Below are 25,048 nucleotides of genomic sequence, written 5' to 3' on the forward strand. Positions count from 1 at the left end.
TACAATAAAAATGCATTCAATTCTTCTGTGTGCAACAAAATATTCATACATGGTAAAAAGAAAAAAAAAACAAACAAAACTATGAAAACTATGATGTTCAAAAGAGATGAGTATTATACCACGTTACACTTACAGAGTGAAAAATTGTTATTTGTACATGAATTTAGAGTCCTTTTTTACGTCATTTTCTATCGCAGGCTCCATAGTGCCATGATAAATATGAAATTGGTAGATGTAGTCAAATAAATACAAAAAACGATAGTTCAGAATCCCTTTTGATACTCCCTTGTTTCCATTTTGGACTGCAGGATCTCGAGTTGTCTCTTTGCTTCACATTGTGGGAAATTGGAAAGTTCATAGTAATTAGGTGCTATTTTCAAAAGCCTGCAAATATAGGAATACATATCATTTGACACAATTAGAAAGCAAAACACTATTTAGAGCAGGAGAAGCACAGCCTGGGAGCCAAATCAGGGTTGTTGAAAGTCAAACTGAAAAAAATAACTCCCTGATTATCAAATAACCAAATATTTTCTAAAACATCAAATTGTTGAAATATTATCCCTACCAAAAGTTACTATGTTTATATATATAAAATTGATTTTCTATCTGTGTGTGTTCTCTATACAAATATAAAATTTTAAATTGATCGCCACCAAATTTTGCATATATATATCAAAGAGAACCAGACTTGAACGATAGGCTACTTTAAAAGTTTGCCAGAGCAGGACAAATGCCTGAAATGGGCAAAAAACTGCTGGGCAACAATGGTTTCTGGGCCTAAACAATCACTTTCATAATGTTTATTTTAGTCACCGTGCAATGTTAGCAATGCGCTTCAGACGTGTATATGCCTTTACAATGGTTTGCCACTTCTTCAATGCTGCCAGTATATGTATAATATGTTACGGCTTTTATAATGGTTTGCCACATTTTCAATACTCCCAGTAATGAGGCTTTTTGAATAGACATCAGCATCGCTTTGAGGGTCAGACAACGGGTGATCCTGATAGAAATCAGTGTTAAAATTACTGATTTTACTATAGGAAAGTGGAAATTTAATGGAGGTTTTCCGCCACATCAATAATTTTAAAAATTGAATTCTCAATTCTTGAAATATTCAGTTCGCATAGAGATATGAAGCCCAGAAAATTAAATATGAAGTAATTAGCCTGTACCTACTTTTCAGTTGCATATCCATGCAATAACATTGATTTCAACTTTTTATTTCTATCCTCTCAAGCATGAAAATTAATGTCTCTGTATTGTCTTTTGATATTCAACTGCATAAATTCATATAGTTTAGAATGTTTTAAAATTAATTATGGGCCCGTAAAGTACATCAAAGAAATTTCAAAGCTTTAATTAAGCATTTTTTGAAGCAGAAACAGGCAGATGGATAACTTGAAGCTCAGGGAGGGGGGGTTGAAATCAAAATACCTAGCGCCCCTTAAGAAAAAAGGGGGAAAAAAAATAATTTCATTTCTACGTTTCCTTAAATCTACATTTGTTTCTTTCATGAATCACGCAAGAAGTCACCATATTGGTTAACTTGGGCACAGTTTGTATGTCTCTCAAAGAAAGAGGGAGATATCACGTGATCCAAAAAGCCTCATTGAAGAAAACTCGGGCAGCGCCAGGTATTATATAGATAGTACAATAATAATACTCATTTTAAAAAAATGGAGAGCTTATTAAGATTTACATTTGATTAAAACAGCAAATGTTATCTCTTAATGCTGCCTGGCAGTCGAGTGGTTAGGGAACTAGCTTCTCACTGTGCAGGTCTGGGTTCGAATCCCGGTTCGGGCATGGATGTTTACTAACACCAACAAATTCCCTGGACGGATCATGATGATCCCTTGGGAATGGGTGAGTATCACATTATTTATTTTATCCAAAACAATGCATGTGTGTGTGTGTGTATGAATGATACTACTCATGAACATATATATTTTAACCAGTTTAATTTTGAGATGAAAAATTTTTATTCCTGCATTATCTAGCATGCCGGGAAATACACGCTACAGATTCGAAGCAATTCTTAAATATCTGGACTCTAAGAATAGATTGAAGTGGCAGACTTAACACTTAAACCTTGTTTCTCTGCATCTTAATATGTCCTGTTTTTCTATTTTCATTTCAATTTTTTAAGTTTTTTTTATAGCTTTACAATACTTTAATATTTTAAATTAGAAACTAATGCAATTTGAGTTAAAAATTGAGATATGAACAGAACTAGAAAGAATTTTTTGATTCCTCGATCAAATGTGCAAAACTAGATTGAGCGGGGCAGCAGTGAGATATTTTGTTAGATAAAGCAAGCACACATTTTGGCGTCCCCGTGTAATATAGAAGGAATAGTTGAAGTGTAGATTTAGTGCACCATCTATCCTCTAGTCCTGCTCCCCTCCTAGATTTTTTTTTTTCAAACCAAGCACAACTCGGGTCTATCGCCATGGCAATTTACTACCTAGTGGGTTATGCAGGAACTAAATGTGCGTACCTAAGTCTGAGTGCGTACTTAGTGTTGTATCTGATTTTTCAGTGCTGCCATCTATATTTCAGAAGTGAAGTGTAATGACTGAATACTTGTACTGTTTGTAGGCCTGTTCCCCTCTGTTGCAAGACACTTTAATGGGGAGATCGGCTCACATTTGCATTTCAGAGATGGCCCCCTCCTAGTTGCGGGATTGAGTAGTGATTTTAACATGCAAAAAATTTGTCAAATGTTCTAAAATGGGCATTTTTTAGTTCATATGGACAAAGAAAAACAACTTGTAAATAAAACTTAATGAAATACTAAGAACTCCGTAAAACAAATGCGAAATCAAACATTTATGAACAGAATAGCTTGCAAATGAGATCGATTTCACGAAATCCCAAAAAAAAAAAAAAAACACACACACACTGATCCGTTTCATGGCTAATGATAGTTGAAATAAGTAAAAAGGCTGCTTTGAACAAAAAAGTATCTCTTGAAGAAATATTCCAGTGTTTTGAAATTTTCCCGACTTTCTAGATTGTAGGAACTCTTCAAATGCAGTCAGAAAAAGATATTCCTTAAAAAATAATAAAGTACCAAAGCACAACAGCTTGTGGTCCATCTCATACGTCTGGTTCACAGATTGAAAGGGTCGAATACTCGATTTTAAAAAACAAAAACAGCAGAAACAATACTATCGCAGTGCTTCCCTTATCTGTGACAAAAAAAGGACCAAACCCATTTCGTTGTGAATATGAGCAAATATTCCAACCTTTAAATTTTTCCCATAGCTAATAGATGATCCCAGTATCTAAATTGCTGAAAGATTTATTATATGAATTGAAAATAAAGAAAATTTTTCACTTGTTCGCACAGAGAAGAGATGTATCTCTGGCTATTTGCACAAGTTACAGGGCGATGGGGTAAACACAATACCCTAATGAAATTCATTTACGGTTGGACTATTCTGTAAACATTTCAAATGACATCCAAGTATTCTTTCTATGTCACACTACTATTGCTAAACTGCACATGCACCTTGTAATCATTCCACTGGGGCGAGTGCACACACAAAATGGGAGTTTCTCTGAATACTGGGCTGACATAAAAGTTAGGATTTTCTCAAGGAAATTCTTCAGAAATTGCTGCATGCTAGAAAGTGTGTGTCCATTATTTGTGGCCAACATATTTATGATGTTGAAGTTATACATGTTTCATATTTAAGAGATGCTGTTAAGTCAGGGCTTGACAAATCCCATGTTTGCAAGGTCTATTAAAGAAATTGGTATTGGCCCTAGATTTTTTTCTCAATTTGTCAAGCTCTGATGCATAATCATGTCTGCCTGCTCTCAGACTGTTTTAAACGAAATTTAACAGACTGTTTAAAAAAAAAGACGACTAGCCTGCATTCATGCTCAAAATTGATAAATCAATCTCAGCTGGCTACCAATTTGCCACATGCCATAAGCGAACCCAGGTTCTTGTGATGCGAATCAATCGCAATGTTCCAGTAATTGCTACAACTACTGTATAATACACTGAAAAGACATCCGTCAACTGTATGCAAGGGCTTACTCAGCTAGCATATACTTCGGGATGTGCACACGTAAAATTATTTCGGCTGTTCTGGATATGAGAGATTTGGAAATGGGAAGTTACACAGTATTTGAAATATAGGCTGAAATTTTTCAAAAAAGGATTTACCATTCGGGCTTGATGTCTGTCACAGTGCGAATATAATTCTTTGTCGTTAGCACAAACTCGTTGTAAACAACCCATTCTGGCTTATGGTCTAGGCAGGTACTCGGATGCAACTGCACAATCTGGTTGTCCTTAATGGTTAAATAATGGCCCGTCCGTTCCAAATGTGCTACCTGTAAAATATACTAGATCTCAGTAACCAGATTTTTGACAGAAAAATCATACAAAACTGATACAAAAGCAGAAAAAAATAAAATAAAAAATAAATCAATCATTGCTAACCAGTTAGGTTAAATTACCTGTCATTACTACTCTCAAGTCAAATAATGGAAATGAAAAATAGCCATTCTGCTCAAAACGGGACAAATGGTCAAAGCAGATACAACTCATCTTGCCAATGTCAAAAGGACAAATTGATGCTAGATGTTCTGCAAATTTTTTTCTTCTCCCCGAAAATTAATTTTTTTGCGATTTGATGCAACTGTGATAATTACACTTGTGACATCATTCATGGATTAAAAACGATAAGTTTTTTGTCAATTCTTTCAGAATGATTTTTCTCCAAAAAGAAAGGATTTTTTAAAATCGAGGTCAAAATTCTGGAGATTCTTCTTCTGGAGAATCCTCTCGGAAATCTGGGAGACTTGGCAGATGTGAGAAAAATATTAAAGAATATTTTTATGCATTTTACCTGCATGAAAAATCCAGCTACAAGTGCTTTTCTGATGTTGATGTAATAGTCTTTGCTGCTGAACTCAGTTGAAGTCCTTCTCAAACTAAACCGATCCATTATCCTAGACAACTGCTGTCTGACATTGTCTGCGCTCTTTAGCGACCTGTAGTTAACGAAGTTATCATAACACCATTGTGGGTCCTCACGATCTGTAATTTGCAAAAATGAATATATAATTTCAAAATTTTTCAAATAGACATGGATATATGAAAATTTCAAACAATTTTTTTTTTTTATCAGTCTTTCTCACATTAATAATACTTAGAATGCTTGACAGCATTTCACAATAGCTGTCAAGCTTAAAAAAACCCAATTAACTTACTCTGCTTGAAAGCATGGTAGACATTCAAAAGAGTCAGGTGGTCTCCATCGATGTGTGCAAACCGCATCTTGGCATCGTCAGCAGCTTTCTTGGCTTCATTTGGTCTCACAAAGCACTGTGGAACTAAAGAGTATTGGTGGGGGGGACGCAAAAAAACGTACCAGCGACCCCACATCCACACAATTTAGCACAAAACAAAAACTTAAACCAACCATGGCTAGCCTATACTTCATGACAAGGAAGGCTGCCCACACACACATTCATACACATGCATCCCATACACATACATGGTGAAACACGGCCTTACAGCAGTAGCAGAGGGCATTTAAGTTTACAGTTACAGAGGTCCGATTCATTTAGTCTTTTAATACCTCCTTCTTGATTTCTATCTTCTCTGAGGTGTGACTAGGCTTAAACATATTTAATTTCACTAGAAGATAATCAGTTCTTTGAGTGGCCCTGTTTATGGGCCTATGAAGTTCTCGGACAAATAACATACCAGATTGAATGTGCTACAATTAAGGAAAAATTTTTTAAAAATCTTTTATCTTAAAATCCAGTAGGAATCAAGTAGGATTCAATGGATTAATTCAATACAAGTTTTAGAAAAAAATTAAAAAGTTATTGCTAATAAAAATTTACAAGCCATACTCTCTCATTGATGCTAATATATATAATCAAACACATTTTACAGGAATAGCCTATCAAGTTTTGCAGTAAATATAAACATAACAATGATTTTGATGGTCGCCACATCAGAATCATTGCTAAAATTTGAACTTTTCACAACACAAAAAGAGGGGGAGGTATACAAATAGTCCAATTTTATTGTAAAAAAAAACTAATTTGTCACATTAGATAAGTGCAAACATAGAAAACATCATTCAAATAACATTTTTACTTAATGTAATGAAACATTTTAAACTGCATAAAATGCTAGTTTTGTTTCACTTGAGAATAAAAAAAGGAAACAGGAAAATTCAATCCTAGCTCAAATTAGCAAATAGGATTAAATTTTCCTATTTTCAAAATGATGAGCCTTTATTTATTTGGAGAAGACGAGTGCCTTTTCTCACATCCTATGCACTTTTTGGTTTTTAAACTGAGAAACATCATACGTAATATGTCATTAAATATTTTGCTCATGTTTTCACTTAGACAACCATTGTGAATGACTAACATCCAATTGGCTAACCCCTTGACAGTGTCGCCAGAGTCCAGTTTAGGCAACTCAAATGTGCAGTATTTGTGATGCCCGAACTGACTTCGGGCGGAAGAAAAAATTGATGAATATTCTATTCCGTTAATTAGTTTTTAGGTTATTCCTGCTCACACACAGATACAGACATTTCTATAGGCTATGAATCTATGGAAAGTGATGAAAATGATATTGATATTACTGTAAAGAGTGTGATGTGGGCGTGTGTGCAGTACTATGTTTCTGTACATATATTGTGAAAGATTTGTGACAATATGATTTTGAATATGCAAATTTCACAATCAAAAATTTAACATTACAATATTAACATATTACAATTAGCTTCAAAATTTGGATTATTTTGCTGTATAATTGAGTAAAATATTACTGTAATTTAACATTTTACGTACACGTCAAAATAGTAAATATAGTTATTATACACACACAACGAAGACAAATTTGAAAGCATATAGCTCAGAGCAAAACCAAATCAATTGATTAAGCAGAAAAATAAATTAATTTTTTAATGCATTTTTTTTAAATATATGGTCACTGCCAAGGAGTTAACATAACTTGACAAAAAAAAGTAGTACTAGAACAATGGAAGTCATCAATTGCCCTAAATGGACATGCGATTGCACCCGAAAAGGTTTATCTCATGTTGTTGAAATTTCCTGACTTTCTCATCTTGCTCAGAAAATTAAATTCCTAAAGTATGAATATTTTAGGTTTCTTAGTTTAGCGTAAAAATGAAATACTACCTAGAGCAATAGTATGGAGAAATTTAACTAATATGATTACAAAACATGTTGAAATGGACAGTCTTACACGAACACTATTATTGGGAGAACACAGATGTTCTATCATGTTTGCTTTTCTTCATTACTCATTTTCTACAATTTAAAGATACACTTTTGAAAAAGCTTGTCGTTGTATAGTATTCAATTTATTTAGCATTTATATGGATCTTTGTACCAGAGAATGCACTGCAGTAGAAACGCAATGTCTTGCAACAAAAACAATCTTAATTTTTCTCCTATTTTACCCCCTGACAGGGGCCAGAGACTCCAGCCCAGAGGGAAAGACAATTCTTATCATTTTTTTGTTTCTTCACATTATCAATTCAATGTAGAAAGGCCCTGGAGTCCTTACCAAAGATACCAGCCTAGAAACCCTGTTGAGTGACGTGGGAAACTATTCTTTTACAACATATGTTTTTGACTGAGCACAAAAAATAATTCTGCAGTTGGCAAGCAGAGGAAAATCCAAGTACTGTGTACACATGAAATTGAAATCGCGGACAAAGGAAATTTCTAACAGAAATTATGAAATTTTATTGCTCTACTAATGAATGCTGTTGATGTTTTCAACAAAATGAATTCATTCAGTGCACAATGAGATTGACATCAAAAAGCTGTCTTACGTATGTATTTTACATTGCTTAGAACTTGGCGGATATACATCTTTTATAATTACATAATCTTTCATAACTATATTATTTACAGTGTTTTTTTCCCTCCACACATTTCTCAGCAGTATTATACTTCAAAACAATGGTATTATACTTCTTGTCAATGGATTGCCAAATGAAGCCATGAGTTACAAGAAGTGAAAAAACCATTGTCAAACCTCTTTTTAAAGTAACTAAAAAATAAGGGATTGGTCTTCATCACAATAAGCCCTTTTGTCTGAAATTCCAAAAAAATTGGCACACGAACAAGAGTTTATTGCAAAAATAAGTCAAAGAGACTGCATAGATACTTTTTTAAGAAGTTTCGGAACACAAAAATAATTTGTTAATTTTTTCCTATAGTGGTCAAAGCTACCGTCATTTTAGTATTAAGTCATTCCATTTCCAATATGACCATTGATAAAATTTCTTGATTATTTGGCTTCACTTACTGCACGTAGCATGTGTTTCAAATCCTTGGTCATTTTATGCAGACAAGGAATAAATTACAAGAGCCTACAACTTTAAAAGGATTGTAAACTACAATAGAATCTTGATAACTCGACTACCCTGGTAACTCAACACATTATTCCCATGATTGGCACAACACTAAATTCATTAGAGGAAAGACCTCTCTAACTTGACATATGATGACTAAATCCAGTTCAAGCAGACTAAGATTGGCACTTGTAATCACGCAACTAATTTTCGGATAGCTTTAATTCCAATACAATTCCTGCAGTTTGAAATCTGAAAACTCAACCTATGGACTACAAAAGCCACAAATAGATGGGGACAATTTCTGAAATTTTTGAGCGAGATGGTTGTGAAAGTATAACAAAATTAATCAAGTGAGAATAGTGAAGTTTTCCTAATTTTCGGGCAATTAAACTACACATTTGCAGATAACAGCTCTTTCGAAAATCAAGATACACTCTTTTCATCCAATGCAGGATTGTTCTCAGTATGGAAACTTTTCATGAAAGATTACAAACCAAAACATTCCCTGGGGGGTGTCGAGTTATCAAGGTTCCAATGTATTATCCCACATCACTTCTTGATTTTTTCAAACCTGATAGAATATGAGTTTATGGTGCACTAAACACTCTACTGTCAGGTCATGCATTAATTCAAGTAGGCCCAATACAGCAAAATGACAGTTTCCAGATTGTGCTCAAATTACTATTACACACCTGCTAACCTTCAAAAGGTAAAAACCCTATAACTTCTTTATGAAAATCCTGCAACCCACTTTAAAATACAGAAAATATACTTTTGCATGTCAAATTATTTTTTGGCCATAATGAGAACCAGCGTAACAAGCACTATATAAGGCCACCCGATTACCCATATTTTCCGCATTCCCACATTCTTTGCTATCCGACTATTCTAAAGGAATGCCCATTTTTTTCAACAACGCTAGTTTAAATGATACTTACTAGACATTGTTTTTATTTTCATGAAATAATTCTAATTAACAGATTTATAGAAGGATTCAATTTCCCTTCTCTGCAATAAAAAACTTTTCCCACAACTAGTGATGTCCCATATTTTTCAGCATACCGATTTTGTGTAATTTCCGCCATAAAATATGGCTGGCATAGTAACCTATTGAAATCTACCAGCGTCTTACAATCAAACACAAGTAATAAAAAAACACTTTAAACATGAACAGGCTGCCATGGGGGGAGGGGGGGGGGTCACTCTCTAAAGAAAAGAAACAGTGGCAACGGAAAACAGCAGCCTCAATACTTTTCTCTTTATTTTTTCATATTTATGACAGTAATTGAAACCCAGAAATATGATTTCATAATATGGAAGCCCTGTAAACATTGCAAACTGGCTAAATCTGGAAAGTTGGTAGGTCTGCTATTACGTAATAAAAGCAATTTTTCACACAAGCAAAAGCAATCCGACACAAAATTTCAAGCCAAATGGGAGGAAAAGTCAGTTGAATTAATGCCCCATTCAGCAAATGGACACACATTCTTAAGAAAATATAGCTCATGTCAGTGCCCCCTCTTCTTAATAATTATAGATAATTCTCAGTAAGATTTAAACTCCTCTTTTATCCCAATACTTGAACTTATTTTGATAACTGAAAATCAAGATCCCAAATTTGATACTTTAAGCTTCGACTAAAACTAAGTTTGCACTCAAATAATACTCTAAATATACCTGATAACATGGCCGTTATTGAGAGTATCTCATTGGAGCAGTTGAAGTCACATGAGGAAATCAGCATTTTTGCCAACTGTGGATCTAATGGAAATTCTGCCATGACTGCACCCATGTCTGTTATGTCACCTTCATCATTTAAACTCTGTAGGTAATTCAGTAGTTCTAAGGCTCGCATCAGCGTTTCTGGAGCTGAAAGAAACAATGTCAACAATTTACAGGATGATTTTTTTTGATACGGTGAACTTTTGCAAATTCAAAATTGATCCACAGTAAGAAAACTGAATCAAAATACTTAAGAAAATTTTGCAACGAAGTATATAAAAACACTGTTCATGGATTGAGTTCTTTGGGACAAAAGGCTATTATTGGGACATGGTTTATTTTCTTTATTACTCAATGCTAGTGAATGGTATAAAGATATCTCAGTTACATTAACTCTTACTGCGGCAATGTCCCAGAGCTGCTCTCAGCGTCTGGGGCTGATACTCGAGATACCAATTAATACCACTCAATTATTCAACCCTTGTCCTCAGGTCGGAGTAAATTATTATTTATTTACAGTATAACAAATAATGTATATATGAGGATGTATTTAAATTACATACTTATAAATCAGTACATATGTTTTATGCTACTACTCCTTGAGCGAGAGAGGAATGGAGAAAGCAATAGGTCAAGACTTACCCCAGACTTTCGTCTTCTTCCGCTCCTTCCACTTTCCTCCAAAAAAAAAACCCCCGGACAACCACAACCAAGTGGAAGGAGCGGAAGAAGACAAAAGTCTGGGGTAAGTCTTGACCTATTGCTTTCTCCATTCCTCTCTCGCTCAAGGAGTAGTAGCACAAAACATATGTACTGATTTATAAGTATGTAATTTAAATACATCCTCATATATACATTATTTGTTATAGCTGTAAATAAATAATAATTTACTCCGACCTGAGGACAAGGATTGAATAAATGAGTGGTATTAATTGGTATCTCGAGTATCAGCCCCAGACGCTGAGAGCAGCTCTGGGACAGCAATATTACAAGACATCTAGTCTAATTTAGAAATAAAGCACTTGATGTGCTTTTATTTCGGCTCCTTAAAACTCTCTCACGCAACCATGAGCCCAGCTACTGCGTTGAAATCGTTTTTACAAACATTTCCCTCATCCCCCAACCTGTGTCCACAGCCAGTGGGGGAGGAGAAGTCAGATTATGTTCAAATTAAAAAAAAGAATGTTTTTACTCCTCTTATTTTCCGTATAGTAGTATAGGAATATACGTTCAGAATAGAAAAAAGATAGAGTATTTTCTCTTCCTTGTTTTATTATTCTTTCAGGTACATTAGATGTGTTAGATTATATTTCATAGTACATTAGATAAGACAAACAATTTTTATTTAAAAAAAAGATATCTAACCTGGCGGATCCATGAAGTCAAAATGTACAAGATCATCAATACCAAGTTTCTTCAGCTGAAGCACTACTGTGCCCAAGTTGGAACGCAAGATTTCTGGGTATGTCTGGTCCTGCATCTCGGTCTTGTATGCTTTTTCTGTATACAATCTGAAGCATTTACCAGGCCTCGTCCTGCCAGCACGGCCAGCCCTCTGCTGAGCACTAGCTTTACTTATGGGCGATACCAGCAGAGATTCCACTCTGATTCTGGGGTTGTATACCTGAAATTTTATATTGTTAATAAATATAATTTGTAATATCTATACCATAAAAAAAGTCTCATTCACTGGTCCAGCTTAGAAAATTGCAAATTAGAGCAATAAGACTGAAAATAACGATTTGTTCTACTGAATATCTCTACCATCTATTGGGAGCAATGTCTTTATTATTTGAATGCATAAAAAATTCCCATTTGGACAGAAAGATTAATATAAAAAGGCTTAATTATAATATAATATAACCGATAAACAGGCTTAATTACAAATCTAAAAAAAATAAAATAAATAAATAATAATAAAAACTAACCTTTTGCTTTGCAAATCCAGGATCAATCACGAAAACCACCCCATCAATGGTCAATGATGTCTCTGCAATGTTGGTCGAAACGACGACTTTCCGCCCAATCCCACCATTGGGCTTGTTAGGTGGCGGAGGTTCGAAAATCTTTTGCTGCAGGTTCGGAGGCAGCGTGGAATAAAGAGGAATGCATTTCAGTTCACCGATCTCTGGGCCCAAGTTGTCCACTTCTCTTTTGATCCGTTTGCAAGCTTCTTCGATTTCCTTGATTTTGAAATAAAATCATTTTTAAGGTGGCAGAAATATTTTAGGAAATGCAAGTTGCTGTAAATTTATGTTGCAAAATGGTTAAGGAAAACAAAATCACGTATTTCCTTTACGCAGGGTGTCCTGTAAGTGCTAATGTGGCCTTTATCTCATTAACCGCCCGTCATAGAGGTATGCTTACAATTTAAAAAATGCTCGAAAGGCACTTAAAAATTACCCTGTACCAGTTTTGAGAGTGAAAATAGTGTTACAAAATCTAAATATTTATACAGTCCCTGTCCTATAACTTCCAATCAGGAAGTTGTTGCCCTGTCTCTCCTGAGGCTAACAAAATAAAATTCAAGCTTCTTAGTGAATATAAGAAGCTTTTTAATATTCACTGAGATATTCAAACTTGAAATACAGAGGGAAAGTTGGGAAAGGGCAGCATAAATGAGGAAAACGACATTGTGTTGTTCTTATAATTTTTCTCCAATTTTGAATTCAAATAACCTAGTCAATATTTCAGTTAAAATGACAGTAATCCAGTTTCACTTAATAAACCTAACAATTTAGTGTAAAGAGGTTTTAAAGACGTATTCACATTGAAAACTGTGGCTGTGGTATTAAAACAACCGCCACCCATTTTTTACAATTTTTGAAAAATATTTTTATTCCAACATTTAAAAAATTTTACATTTGAGGCCATTTAAGTATTACGTCAGCAGATTTTTTTAGAGATTTTTAGCCCCCTACCTTATTAGCAAACATCAGCAAAACACTGACCCCCTCCCTTGTCAGCTAAATTTTGTAAGCAGCTTAGAATATTTCATATCTTCAAAAAAAGGTGGTTGATGACGTAAGCAATCTTCAAACTCCCCCCCCCCCCAATCATCAAAAGTCAGCAAATCTGAACCCCACGATTATGATGTTATACTTGAATGACCTCATTCGCAAATAATATGTACCAATCTAGCTACTAGCTTCATATTAAGACATTCAGACTTTTTATGTATAAATTTCTAGATTATATGCAGGAAAAAATTAATATAATAAAAATCTGTCTCATGGGCATGTGCTCTCACGTAATGGATCATTAGATTCCTTAACCCAGGGGTGACCAACCTTTTCCCAAGCCATATATGCAACAATCCAGATTATTTTTGATGTGTGCGCCATTATATCAATTTTAACAAACAGACCATGTCCCGCTTTAAAGGACACAATTCTCCATTCTTGTAAAATATTGTTCGGCCGTCCTTTTATTTTTATTAAAATGTTCAGTTTCACTCTTTTGAGCTCTAAATTGTTTTTATGTTTGAGTCATAAATTTGATTATATCACAATGCAGATTATATGTATGTACGTATATCATAGAAGTTCATCTTACCTACACCATGTTGGGTATAGACACCGGAACCTGAGGACTACGGATGGTTTGGGCCCCCATAAACTGTAAGAAGGCCTAACCTCCACCTTCAAGAATTCATGAATATACAATGCATGTCCCCCACCCCACACCAACAATCCTGAATCTTATACACATGGGACATCCAGCAACTATGCCCAAAGGTGAAAAACCGAACAGAAATGCTCTTTGAACACACACACCAAAGTCCTCTCTGTCTGTTATTATTTTAAGAGTGCCCACCATACTAGATATAGGTTTGGCAGCTTGAAAGACTATCATTCGCAAGAGGATTATTTAAAAGTTAGAGGGAACTGCTTTTCTTTATTGGAAAATGGAATATAGTTTCTCTAGCTTTTGAAAAGTGTTAGGGTATCACTCCTGATATCATGACATGTTACTTATGGCACGCATGCTCTGGGTTGGCTACCCCTGCAACAACCCACCAATCGCATATAATTTTTCAAAAGTTCGTAATAAATGTTCACATTTACAGAACGGGGAAAAACACAAAATCATCTACCATACAAATAACCAAATTCACGAAACTGCGTTTTGTCCCGGACACTAAATCTCAACTAAAAACAATAACTTGTCAGAATTTCCCCACTCTTAATATAAACAATTTTGAATTACCACTGAATGAATTCACAGTTGACATCTCAATGTTACCAGGAATTAATATTCCTATATGTCGCTAAAAATTACGTAACAGAACTGATTCATAGTGAGCAAGATAAAAAATTATTCCTAAATGTTAAAAATTTGAGTCACAGAAGTTTAATCGTATACAACTGAAATTTTGGTACTAACAATTTTTCAAATTTAAAACTCAAGACTCAATGTGCATTACATACTTCTTGTCCAGTGAGGAACAGCAATATGTCTCCTTCAGTTTCTTCACACATATGAATTTGTATAACTGTTCTGATAGCAGCCTCAAGATAATCTCTCTCCGGCTCAGGTGTGTAAAATATTTCGACTGGATGCGTTCTGCCAGGAACGGTCATCAGCGGGCAATCATCAAAATAATGCTAAAAATTTAGAAACATCATATTAAAGAAATTATCTAATAACATTAAATAAAGTATTCTCATGCTATTACTATTTTCAGGAATACTTGTTCATGCCATACACCAGTGTTTCTCAACCGCTGGTAGCTTTGCACAGAAAAATAAAAGTCACAAGTCCGTGGAACCAGTGAATACGAGAATCTACTGGTCTGCCAACATCATGACTATTATACCACATACCAACTCTGGTCATAAAAGGCCATACAACAATTTCCTACCAGAGGAGTTGGGTGAGAAATGAAGGCTCCATCGGTGGTCACCCCAGACTCAGTAGGCAAAGAACTAGTTTTTAATGTTCTATGCCCCCATTTTATCCCATGGACTTGATGGTAACCTTCATAGTGGAAGACGAGCATCTTACCATGGTGTCACTCGGGTGCAGAGTGATGCCAACAGCACGTGGTGTTCCCAGGTGGTCACCCTTCCAAGTACTATTACTTTACAGCACACCCACTCCACTCATGTATTGCCATACAACAATTTCCAACCAGTGGAGCTGGATGGGAAATGAAGGCTCCATCCATCAGCAATTGCCCCAAATTCTGTAAGTAAAGAACTTGCCTCTTATGTTCAATGCCCGGATTTGAACCCATGAACCTTGATGGTAACCTTCATAGTGGAAGACGAGCATCTTACCACTGTACCACTCAGGCTCCCAAGTACTAACAGCACCCAATGCTGCTTAACTTTGGTGATCGGATGGGAACTAGTGTTTTCAGCATGGTATAGCCGTTGGCACATCATATCAGACATGACTACTTCACCAAACATTAACTCTGGACATATTGGTATATTGCAATTTACTGCCATTAACGAGAGGGGTTGGAAATGAAGGTGCTATCTATCGGTGGTCGCCTCTATAGCTTGTTAGGGAAAAATCTTATCTATATCCTCTCTTGGGTTCCTACCCGGGACCGTGGCAACAACCTTCTTGGTGATAGACGAGCATCTTACCACTACGCCACTCTGACAAGACAGACAGACATGACTGGTCTGCTAGATGAAATAGACCACCACAATTTTTTTCTCGATGGTCCGATTGTTTAATCGGTGGTCTCGGAACAGCAGACCACCAATGATTTCAAACACTGGCCGGGCACTGATACCAGTCTCACGGGGTCGTGAGTGATTCAGTGTCATTTTTCCATTAATTTCTCGTTAGTTGTGTGTATGACCGGGCCTTTCACATGCACAAGAGAGATTTACCAGGCCACAGGATTTCAAAGGTTGAGAAACATCGCTATATACAGTAGAAGCTAAATTAACCAGGAATTGCAGATTGATGATCAGATAACAAGATCCTCGGTTAATAGGATGCCAAGGAAAATGTGAAACATACATATATTTTTGAAGCATAAATCAGCGCTTCTGTAGTGGTTCAGGGCAGTGGTGACTCTAATGACGTCATCCCCAGGTTCTTAACCTGGGGGCATTGGTCCTGGGATATTTTAAGGGAGCTATGGGTGAAAATCAGATAAAAAGAGGAGCCACGACAAGTGATGAAGCATATCACAGAAAGCTGCGAAGTTTTTGAATGAAATATGGAAAAATGTGACTACTTTCATAATCTAGCAAAGCTGTTCATGGAGCCAGGGACATCTTAAACCATGTTGAAATGGCCCGGGACCTTATATTCACAGGGAGCCTACATGATGAGATTTGGTACTATGATTTTCACAACAAGTGTAAGTGTACAAATATGTAAGCTGAGTATACATACTTCCAGATAAGTAGGAGGCCTCAGAACATATTGATGGTGAACGACCATTCACAGAACTCCCTCAAAAAGGAAGTTCACTGAACTTTAGCACAGGGTAGGCGCAAACCCACGGTGATGACTGAGGGGTTATTATGTAGGTTTGTTGGACCATCTTGTATATTACACAGGCTACTTTCCCATATACAGTAAAACCTTTCTTAATGGTTGCCCCCTCTTTTACGGCCAAATAATAATTTCTAGATTCTATTTTGAGTACGCATTTTGAACTCATGCTTAACACTCACACCTCTTTTTCGGGACTAATTTTTATTTTTGTCTTGCCGGTTTTCCCAAAAGAGGGGATTTTACTTTAATTCTGCAGTTGTGAGTGTGTGTGTGTGTGGGGGGGGGGGGGACTTCTCCCACCTTCTGGATTTTTTACCTGGTCCAGGGGGTTCCAGAGATCAATGTTATTTATAAAATTTTTGTTTATTATAAATTTAGCTTTGAGTGAATTCAGTTCAATAAGTAGAAAGGGTCTTGCTCTTGGATGAGGGTGAATGGGACCCGAGCAGAAAATATAGTTCAAAGGGTGGCCACGGGGATAAAAAAGGTTGAGAACTATTGGATTAGAGCAATCACCCAGAATTGCAAGGGGGTTGGTGGTTTGATTCCTCAGAGGTTTGTAATTGTAAAATTTTCCTCCTAAATATTTATCTATGTTTTGCATGAATAGCAGAACCTGACAAAATGTTTATCTTTATATGTTTCATCGTGTACACCACCAAACTTTGTGGTATTTTGCTTAATAAATTACTAGCTACAGAACCGAATGCCTCGTTATTTTATGCCATGCTCACTTAGTACATCATAATATGGAACTATAAGTAATAACAAATAAAAATACAAATAATCAGTTTATCAATATAAGCATGCTGTGACACTCACCTGGAATTTTCCAGCATCCAAAGTTGCACTCATGATAACGATCTTCATGTCTGCACGCTTCGACACAACTTGTTTCAGGACACCCATCAGAATGTCAGTAGCCAGAGTTCGCTCATGGGCCTCGTCAAGGAGAACAACACCATAGGCTTCCAGAAGAGGATCACTCATGGCTTCTCGCAGCAACATACCATCTGTCATGTACCTATCATGGGAAAACATCAGAATACATTTGAATAACCCCATTATGAAAAATCATTTTCATGAAATGTAAGAGAAAAAGAGAAGAAATCAACCATGTGATTCTGATGCAATCCAAAGACTTACTTAAGTATGGTTTTCATTGAAGAACAGTCTTCAAAACGAATGCTGTAGCCAACTTCTTGACCAAGCATCACGTCCATCTCTTCAGCAACGCGAGCAGCAACACTCATTGCAGCTACTCTACGAGGTTGGGTACACGCTACCCCTCTTCTTATTTTCTTTTCTCGCAACCATTCTACACACCACTGAGGAATCTGCAACAAACAAATTTATCACTGTTGGTATTAAAAGCTAAAAAACTTTTGGAACAGTGAAAAAAGCAAACAAAATCACATCATGCCGGGCAATAATTATTAAAAAATAATGTGTTTTCCTGGAGGAGTCACACACTGAATTTTAAAGAACAAAATAGCATACTTGGGTCGTTTTTCCAGAACCGGTTTCACCGACCAACACCATCATTTGGTGCTTGTTCAGCATGTCAAAGAATTTGGTTTTGTATTCCCATACTGGCAAGGTGATTCTCTTCTTGAAAAGCTCAAAATATCGTTGAGTATGAGGCAAGCCATTGAACGGGTTGATAGAAGCCTAAAAATAAAAATACTCATTAGAGATGTAAAATTCTCGAGAATAATCTTTCGAAGAATATTTTTGAGAATATTCTCATCGAGGAGAATAGGACTACCATAAATAACTTCACAATATTCTTATAAGTTCTTGATGAGAATATTATCTTATTTATAATATAGTTACATATAATATCCTTGAGAATATTCTCTGGAAGGACCCCAAAGCAGAATGTTTGGCACTGTTCTGCGACGAGCCATCCTGACTGGAAATGTTCTGCGGTAAAAATCCCCATACATGTAATAGTGGTTTTTTGCACTTTTTCTTCCAAATTGTTCTGCAGTAGCGCTAATTGCTCCGGGACGTACGTCGCAGATTTTCCCACATTCTGCGTTGGGGTGGAAGGACTACTTTCATAAATTACTGGGGAATATTCTTATAGAAAATAATAAGAATTATTCTGAAGTTATTAATAATAGTTCTTCCAGAGAATATTCTCCTTGATGAGAATATTCTTCAGTTACCGAAATCTTTTCAGAGAATATTATCAAGAATATATGTAATAACATGTATTATAATAAATAATATCAATAAATAACTTAATTATTTTTAATAAGAATATTCTCTAGTATAATTCATAATAGTAGTCCTTTGAGAGAATATTCTTGAGAATGTTCTCTGGAGAATGTCCCTGTATCTCTTCCCTTCAAGAAGATGGGTATATTGAAGTTTGTAGACCACAATATTAAAGTTTGAAAGCAAGAAAATTAAACAAACAGGGCTGAATTGCACAACTTTTAAAGAAATGTGAGTGATACAGAATTTCAGTGTATGTGCATTGAAAAAACAACAGTTCTGTATCTTCTTAGAATGAAGGTGATTGTATAATTGCTTCCTTTATCAATCAACTTTGATTTGTTGTTTGAAAATTTATCTAATTTTAAAATAATTTTTTAATTTAATGGTTTCTAAAATCTTTGTAACCAAACTTTTAAAACATCTCATCATGACCTAGAGAATATTCTTGAACTAAAAGTTGTCATTGGGGAGTGATTATACAAAAAATTTGTTTTGTTGTAAATGTTTCAGGTAATGGAAAACTGATTTATATTTCACAATATAAACAAAATTAGTAAAAAAATTTAAATTATTTAAAAGAAAAATGAATATTCTTGATTATTCTCTAATTTTTACATCCAGGAGAATATTCTCGTTCTCCGAGAATATTCTCACCTCACATCTCTAATACTCATCAATCGATGGTTCATGCTCAAAAACTGCTTTCCACAAATACAATTTTTAATTCTATTACTCAATACCAGAGGCAAATTCAGTTTTGTAGCCCTTTACTCATTCTAGTTCAATTTTCTTCATTGATTTCACAATTTGCTACTTATTTACACTCCCTCTCCCTGTAAATATGTTCCTGTCTCTAAATCAGGGCTGAACAAATCACAGAAAAATCTTGGTACAGAAAAAATTTTTACCCATATAAAAAGGTCCAAAATAATGTTTCTTTTGACTTTTTCAGGGCATAGTGATCCTCTCACATGTAGGTAGATGTGTTGATATAAAATACAAACATTTTGTTCTGCTCTGAGCATGCAATTTAATAAATCTGAGAAAAGTTTAGCCGCCCACAGTCCCATATTTTATAACTTGGTCACTGTTTTGGTTGCTTAATGACATAATTCCTTGATCTCCAGTCACTCCCATGCTTGTACACTTTTTAGGTCTATTTATTAGTCACTCACTGGCCAGACTCTTCACTCTCTGGTTATTCCTATGCTTGCACACTTTTTAGGCCAATCTCTCACTCATTCATTCATCTGACCACTTGCTCTCTGCCACCCTTTCGGTCTCACACACTGACTGAGTCCCTCATGCTCAAGGTCACTCTTGTGATCACTTATTGACCTGCCCCTCTTTTGGTCATTCACATGACTGCACACTCTCTAGGTCAATCCCTTAGTCACTCACTGAACCCTCAAGGTCACTCTCCTGATCTCACCCGACTCCTCACTCCCTGGTTACTCCCATAACCCTTTAAGCAGTACAGAAACCCCTTAAACCCCTCTTCAAAATGCTATATCGTTTTTAATGAAATAGACTTTCACCTTGATTTTTAACAGGTGCAAACTAAGAAATATAATGAAAAGTACTCCACTGAGAAATGAACTTAAAATATCTAGGCTTGTCAATGCCGATTAAAGGGATATTTTCATGCTTTTTAGGTCACTCTCTGGCTCACTAATTTATCTCTCCCCCCCCCCCCCCCCACCAGGCCTAAAACTACTCTATTTCACAGTTTTGATCATATACATGCTTGCACACTCCCTATGACTCTTTTGGTCAAGCACTGACCTAGGCCCCCTCATTGCCACTCTTTTTGTTGTTAACATACTTGCTTACTCCCTGAGTCACTCTTATGATCACTCACAAACATGGTCCCTCTTTTGGTTTGGTCACTCGCATCACATGATTGCACACACTCCCTAGCAGAGCTGTAGCTAGAAATTAATTTGGGGGGGGGGGGGAAGGAATTAATAATTTTTAACATTTCACTACCCTGGTGTAAAGCCCGCTTGCCCCCCCCCCTGAAAATACGCCTCTGCTCAATACTTCTTCATTTTTCATTTCTTTTCCATGTACAGTCGAATACTGTTATAGCAAAAATCTAATTTTATATATATATATATATAATGAACATTTTTCTAATCCTCCAAATAAGTTTACATAGGAAGAATGTGAACACCTGAAATTCCTTTACAATGAAATTTCATTATAGAGAAGTGAAAGTGAGAGTGATTTCTCTGGTCTCTTAGAGTTCGTTATAATGGGATTCTGCTGTATTTAGAAAAATAATTAAAAACAACTTCTATAAACAATATCCCACAAACATAATTTTAATAACAAAGGCAATTTGATAAAGAGGACTCTTCATAGGAAAAGAGAACGGGGAGCACAAACTTACCACGGGCGTGACAGATGGAGGTGTTTCTAAATAAGGATTTTCGTAAGCAGAGATCTTCTGCGGGACCTCTCTAGGTAACTGTCTGTCTTCGTCGTTTTCCTTCATCTTGCGGTTGCTTTCTAACGGATCTCTCCTGTCTCTCTCGCTGTCGTTTTCTTTGTCTCTAGATTTTTTCCTATTCTTGTCTTTTAGATATTCATCCCTTTCTTCGTCATCTTTGGGATAGTCTTCTCTCTTGCTGAAACAGATCGAACCAAATTATTTTAAATAACATTTTCTCATTTTATTCAGTATTAATACTTTAAACAGATTCACATACACACACATTCATAATATTGCTTGGCTGAAGCTCATTCAAGAGGCTGCAGCGATCCATAATAATCAACACAGTTTTGGATAATTGTTTCATTGAAGAAACTACAGCAAAAGCTGTTTATAATAATACTGTAGGGCAAGGTTTAAGCTGGATAAAAAATTCCTTTCGCAAAAAAGCAAAAATGGGGGGAAAAGCTTTAGCAAAATGCTACAATGCTAAAGGGCCATTCAAGTATTACATCAGCAGATTTTTAACCACTTTTGACCCCTCCCCCCCTTATCAGCAAAACACTGACCACCTCCACCCCTTGTCAGCAAAATTTAGTCAGCAGCTTAGAATATTTCATATCTTCAAAAAGGGTGGTTGATGACGTAAGCAACCTTCAAACCCCCCACCCCAGATGCTGACGCAATACTTGAATGACCCCTAATGTAATAATTGATGGTTGGATGTCTACTCATTGCATACCTCCTGTATGCATTTTTGCGAAAGTGGCTACTACTTTTTTCGCATTCTACGATTTTCTTTCGCATTTTGCAAAAAAATGCGACCGTAGCTTAAACCCTGCTGTAGGGACCTGGAAAAAAATATTGTCATAGAGAATATTTTGCACCCAGATGATTTCTTTCGGCGTCCGTAGTGTCTGACAGCCTTGGTGACATTTTGTCGGGCCATCAGACATGTTTGGTGCCAAAAATTGCCAAGTGGTGACCATACGACCGCTGCACTATTTTCTCAACCAACATCATTTTCATTGTTTATTCTCAATACACTGTACACCTTTTCGTTGTGAAGTTTTTGATTATGTCAAAGCAGCGATATGCCATCAACATGATTCTCTTTAGGAAAATTTTTAAACAACGGGTGTTCCTATCCTTCTGCCAATAACCCAAGCAAATAGCACCAAATTAGGTCAATCAATGAAAAAATAGCCGCCCAAGCATTATGGGGCTGTTCAAGTATTACGTCATCATCTATGGGGGGGGGGGGGTTCCGATTTGCTGACTTTTGGTGACAAGTGGGAAGAGAGTTTGGATAATGCTTATGTCAGCAACCACCCTTTATGAAAATATGAGTTAGGATTAAGAGGGGCAGAGCTGATGACAAACTACAAACTTTTGCTAGGGGGGGGGGGGGAATTTATCCATTAAAGATACAAACACGAAAACAACACAATTCGCCGCCACATGAGATACGAGTTTCCAGTCATTTCTACGCAACACTCCCAGGTCAAAACCATGGCAACTAAAATTTATATTGGCACCTAAAACTCTCAACGCGTAATTCCTAGCTAGGAAAAAAAAATATGTCTGGCTCCAAAAATATAGCCAACGCCTAGATTTTTTTTGTTATAAAAGATCTGGTATAAACTGCCCCTAATCAAGGGTAGATTACATATATATAAAATTTATTTTCTGTATGTCTCTGTGTGTGTATGTTCTCTATACAAATCTACAATTTGAGATCGATCGTTGCCAAATTTTGCATATATACCAAATGGGTCCCGACTTGAACGACAGGCTACTTTAAAATTTCGTCAGAGCAGGACAAATGCCTCGAATGGGCAAAAAACAGTCGGGCAATAATGATATTTGGGCATCAACAATCACTTTTCGAACCTTTACTTTGATTACTGTGGGGAACAGCTGTCGTATGGTCCGCCACTTGGCGATTATTTGGCGCCACACGTCTGATGGCCCGACGAAGAGTCACCAAGGCTGTCAGACACTACGGAAGCCGAAAAAAAAACAGCGTGCAAAACATAATAGAAACCACCAAGCATAAAAATAGAAAAAAAATATCAGGTAAAAAAAATTACACCTGGCCCATTTTTTTAATAAAAAAATCGGGCATAAGGAATTCCGGGCATAAATATTCTATGTATTAAAACTAAAACCCAGACCCTTTTTTTTAAATAAACGGATCCGGGCATGAAAAATTCTGTAGGTTCATTTTAAATAATAAACCGATAAAACAGAAGGCATGGCAATGGATGAATAACTAATAAATACAACGAAATAATAAAATGGTAGGATACAACCTGAGCAGTAGATAATCCAAATAACTAGAGCTACAGAAGGGAGGAATAATAATGAGAGAGAGAGACGCGCTGGAAATGGAATAACGGCTGCTTAGAATTTTTGAAAAAACACGGTGAACAAAAGAAAAATCCTGTTTGGTGAGGCCAGCGCCATCTAGTATCACCCAACGAAACCAGAAAAGTTGTAAAAAATATGGCAACCCAGAGAAGCATTATGACGGTCTTGGCGACTTATCGAGAGAAAAAAGTCACCAAAGTCGTGGCGGACCATACTGCATCTGTTCCGCATCACTTTGAGGGTAAGGCAAAAGATGATCCCCTTAGAAATCAGTGTTAAAATTGCTGATTTTACTGTAGAAAGGCGGAAATTTGTGGGATTTTTCACCACATGAATAATTTTAAAAATTGTACTAAATACTCGATTTTTAAAACATTGAGTTCGCTTAGTAGAGATAGTCTTTATATTAGAGATACGAAGCTCAGAAAATTAAATATGAAGTAATTAGCTGGACCTACTTGGGAGTTGGATATTTGTGCAATAACATTGATTTCAACCTTTCATTTATATCTTCTCAAGCATGAAAAATAGTCTTCATATTGTGTTTTAATTCATTCATTTCTACGTTTCTTTAAATCTAGACTTGTTTATTTCATGAGTAGCGCAGGAAGTCCTCATATTGATTAGACAGTTTGTATGTCCCTCAAAGAGGGGGATATCACGTGATCAAAAAAACCTCATTGAAGAAAACCCGGGCAGCGCCAGATATTATAACTAGTATCCTATAAACAAGAAAGTTTAGATATCAGAAACAAGCCTTACACCCAGTGACAGATTAAAGTCAATAGAGGCCCCCGGGCACAAAAGCAAATATTGGGCCCCTTAAATTAGAAAAAAAGTGTAAAGTTTTGGTTTTTCTGGGCCCTTTAGAAGTCGGGTGCCCGGTGTACCCACCGTTAAATCCGCCTCCACCTAAACCTGCCTCAACTAAATAAATATACTGCTAAGAAAGCCGAATGGCTAAAAAAAATACCATATAGCCGTTAATTAAAAAATCGAACACCAAAGATTCAACGGCTTTTTTTTTTTTTCTTACCCTGTGCCGGGAAGGGTCATGAAGAGCATGTGGCTAAAGCATTGGCATTTATCGGATAATATATTTAGAATAATAATTACAGACTACAGTTCAATAGCCTTAGTGAACGATAAATTAAATGGGAATAAATAAATGCAAAATAAAGCAGGATTAACAACTAAATATGGATGCCCTGTGGAAAAAGGGCTAACTAATGACCACATAATAAGTAACCATGAAATAAACTAAGGAAGTCTAACCTGCTATTTCTTTTAATAGCTTGGAGATCTCCCACGTCTATTTTCCTTTTCTGTTTCGAGGACATATTTCTTCTCTACAATTAGTTTAAGCTAAATAATCGGTATGAGAGTTGAACGCAAGGCAGCACAATTGAGTATTTTTGTTTTTAAT

At 36.0% G+C, this 25,048-nt stretch overlaps 1 protein-coding gene across 1 annotated transcript; it reads right to left on the reverse strand.

The window, feature by feature from the left end:
* Dhx15 (DEAH-box helicase 15) lies at positions 1 to 25,048 on the reverse strand. The gene is made up of 13 exons (XM_089241604.1): positions 24,898 to 25,048; positions 21,208 to 21,445; positions 18,084 to 18,254; positions 17,730 to 17,920; positions 17,406 to 17,607; positions 14,543 to 14,719; positions 12,041 to 12,295; positions 11,478 to 11,736; positions 10,068 to 10,259; positions 5,242 to 5,364; positions 4,878 to 5,068; positions 4,190 to 4,359; positions 1 to 384 (listed from the first exon to the last, which is right to left on the reverse strand). Exons 1-13 carry the CDS (start codon positions 24,960 to 24,962, stop codon positions 264 to 266), a joined length of 2,355 nt encoding a protein of 784 aa, XP_089097730.1. The 5' UTR covers positions 24,963 to 25,048; the 3' UTR covers positions 1 to 263.

This window comes from Pholcus phalangioides, unplaced genomic scaffold (assembly GCF_987345545.1).
Source record: "Pholcus phalangioides strain wild (caught in Gottingen) unplaced genomic scaffold, Ppha-v1.0 ptg000014l_1, whole genome shotgun sequence".
Classification (NCBI taxonomy): Eukaryota; Metazoa; Arthropoda; class Arachnida; order Araneae; family Pholcidae; genus Pholcus; species Pholcus phalangioides.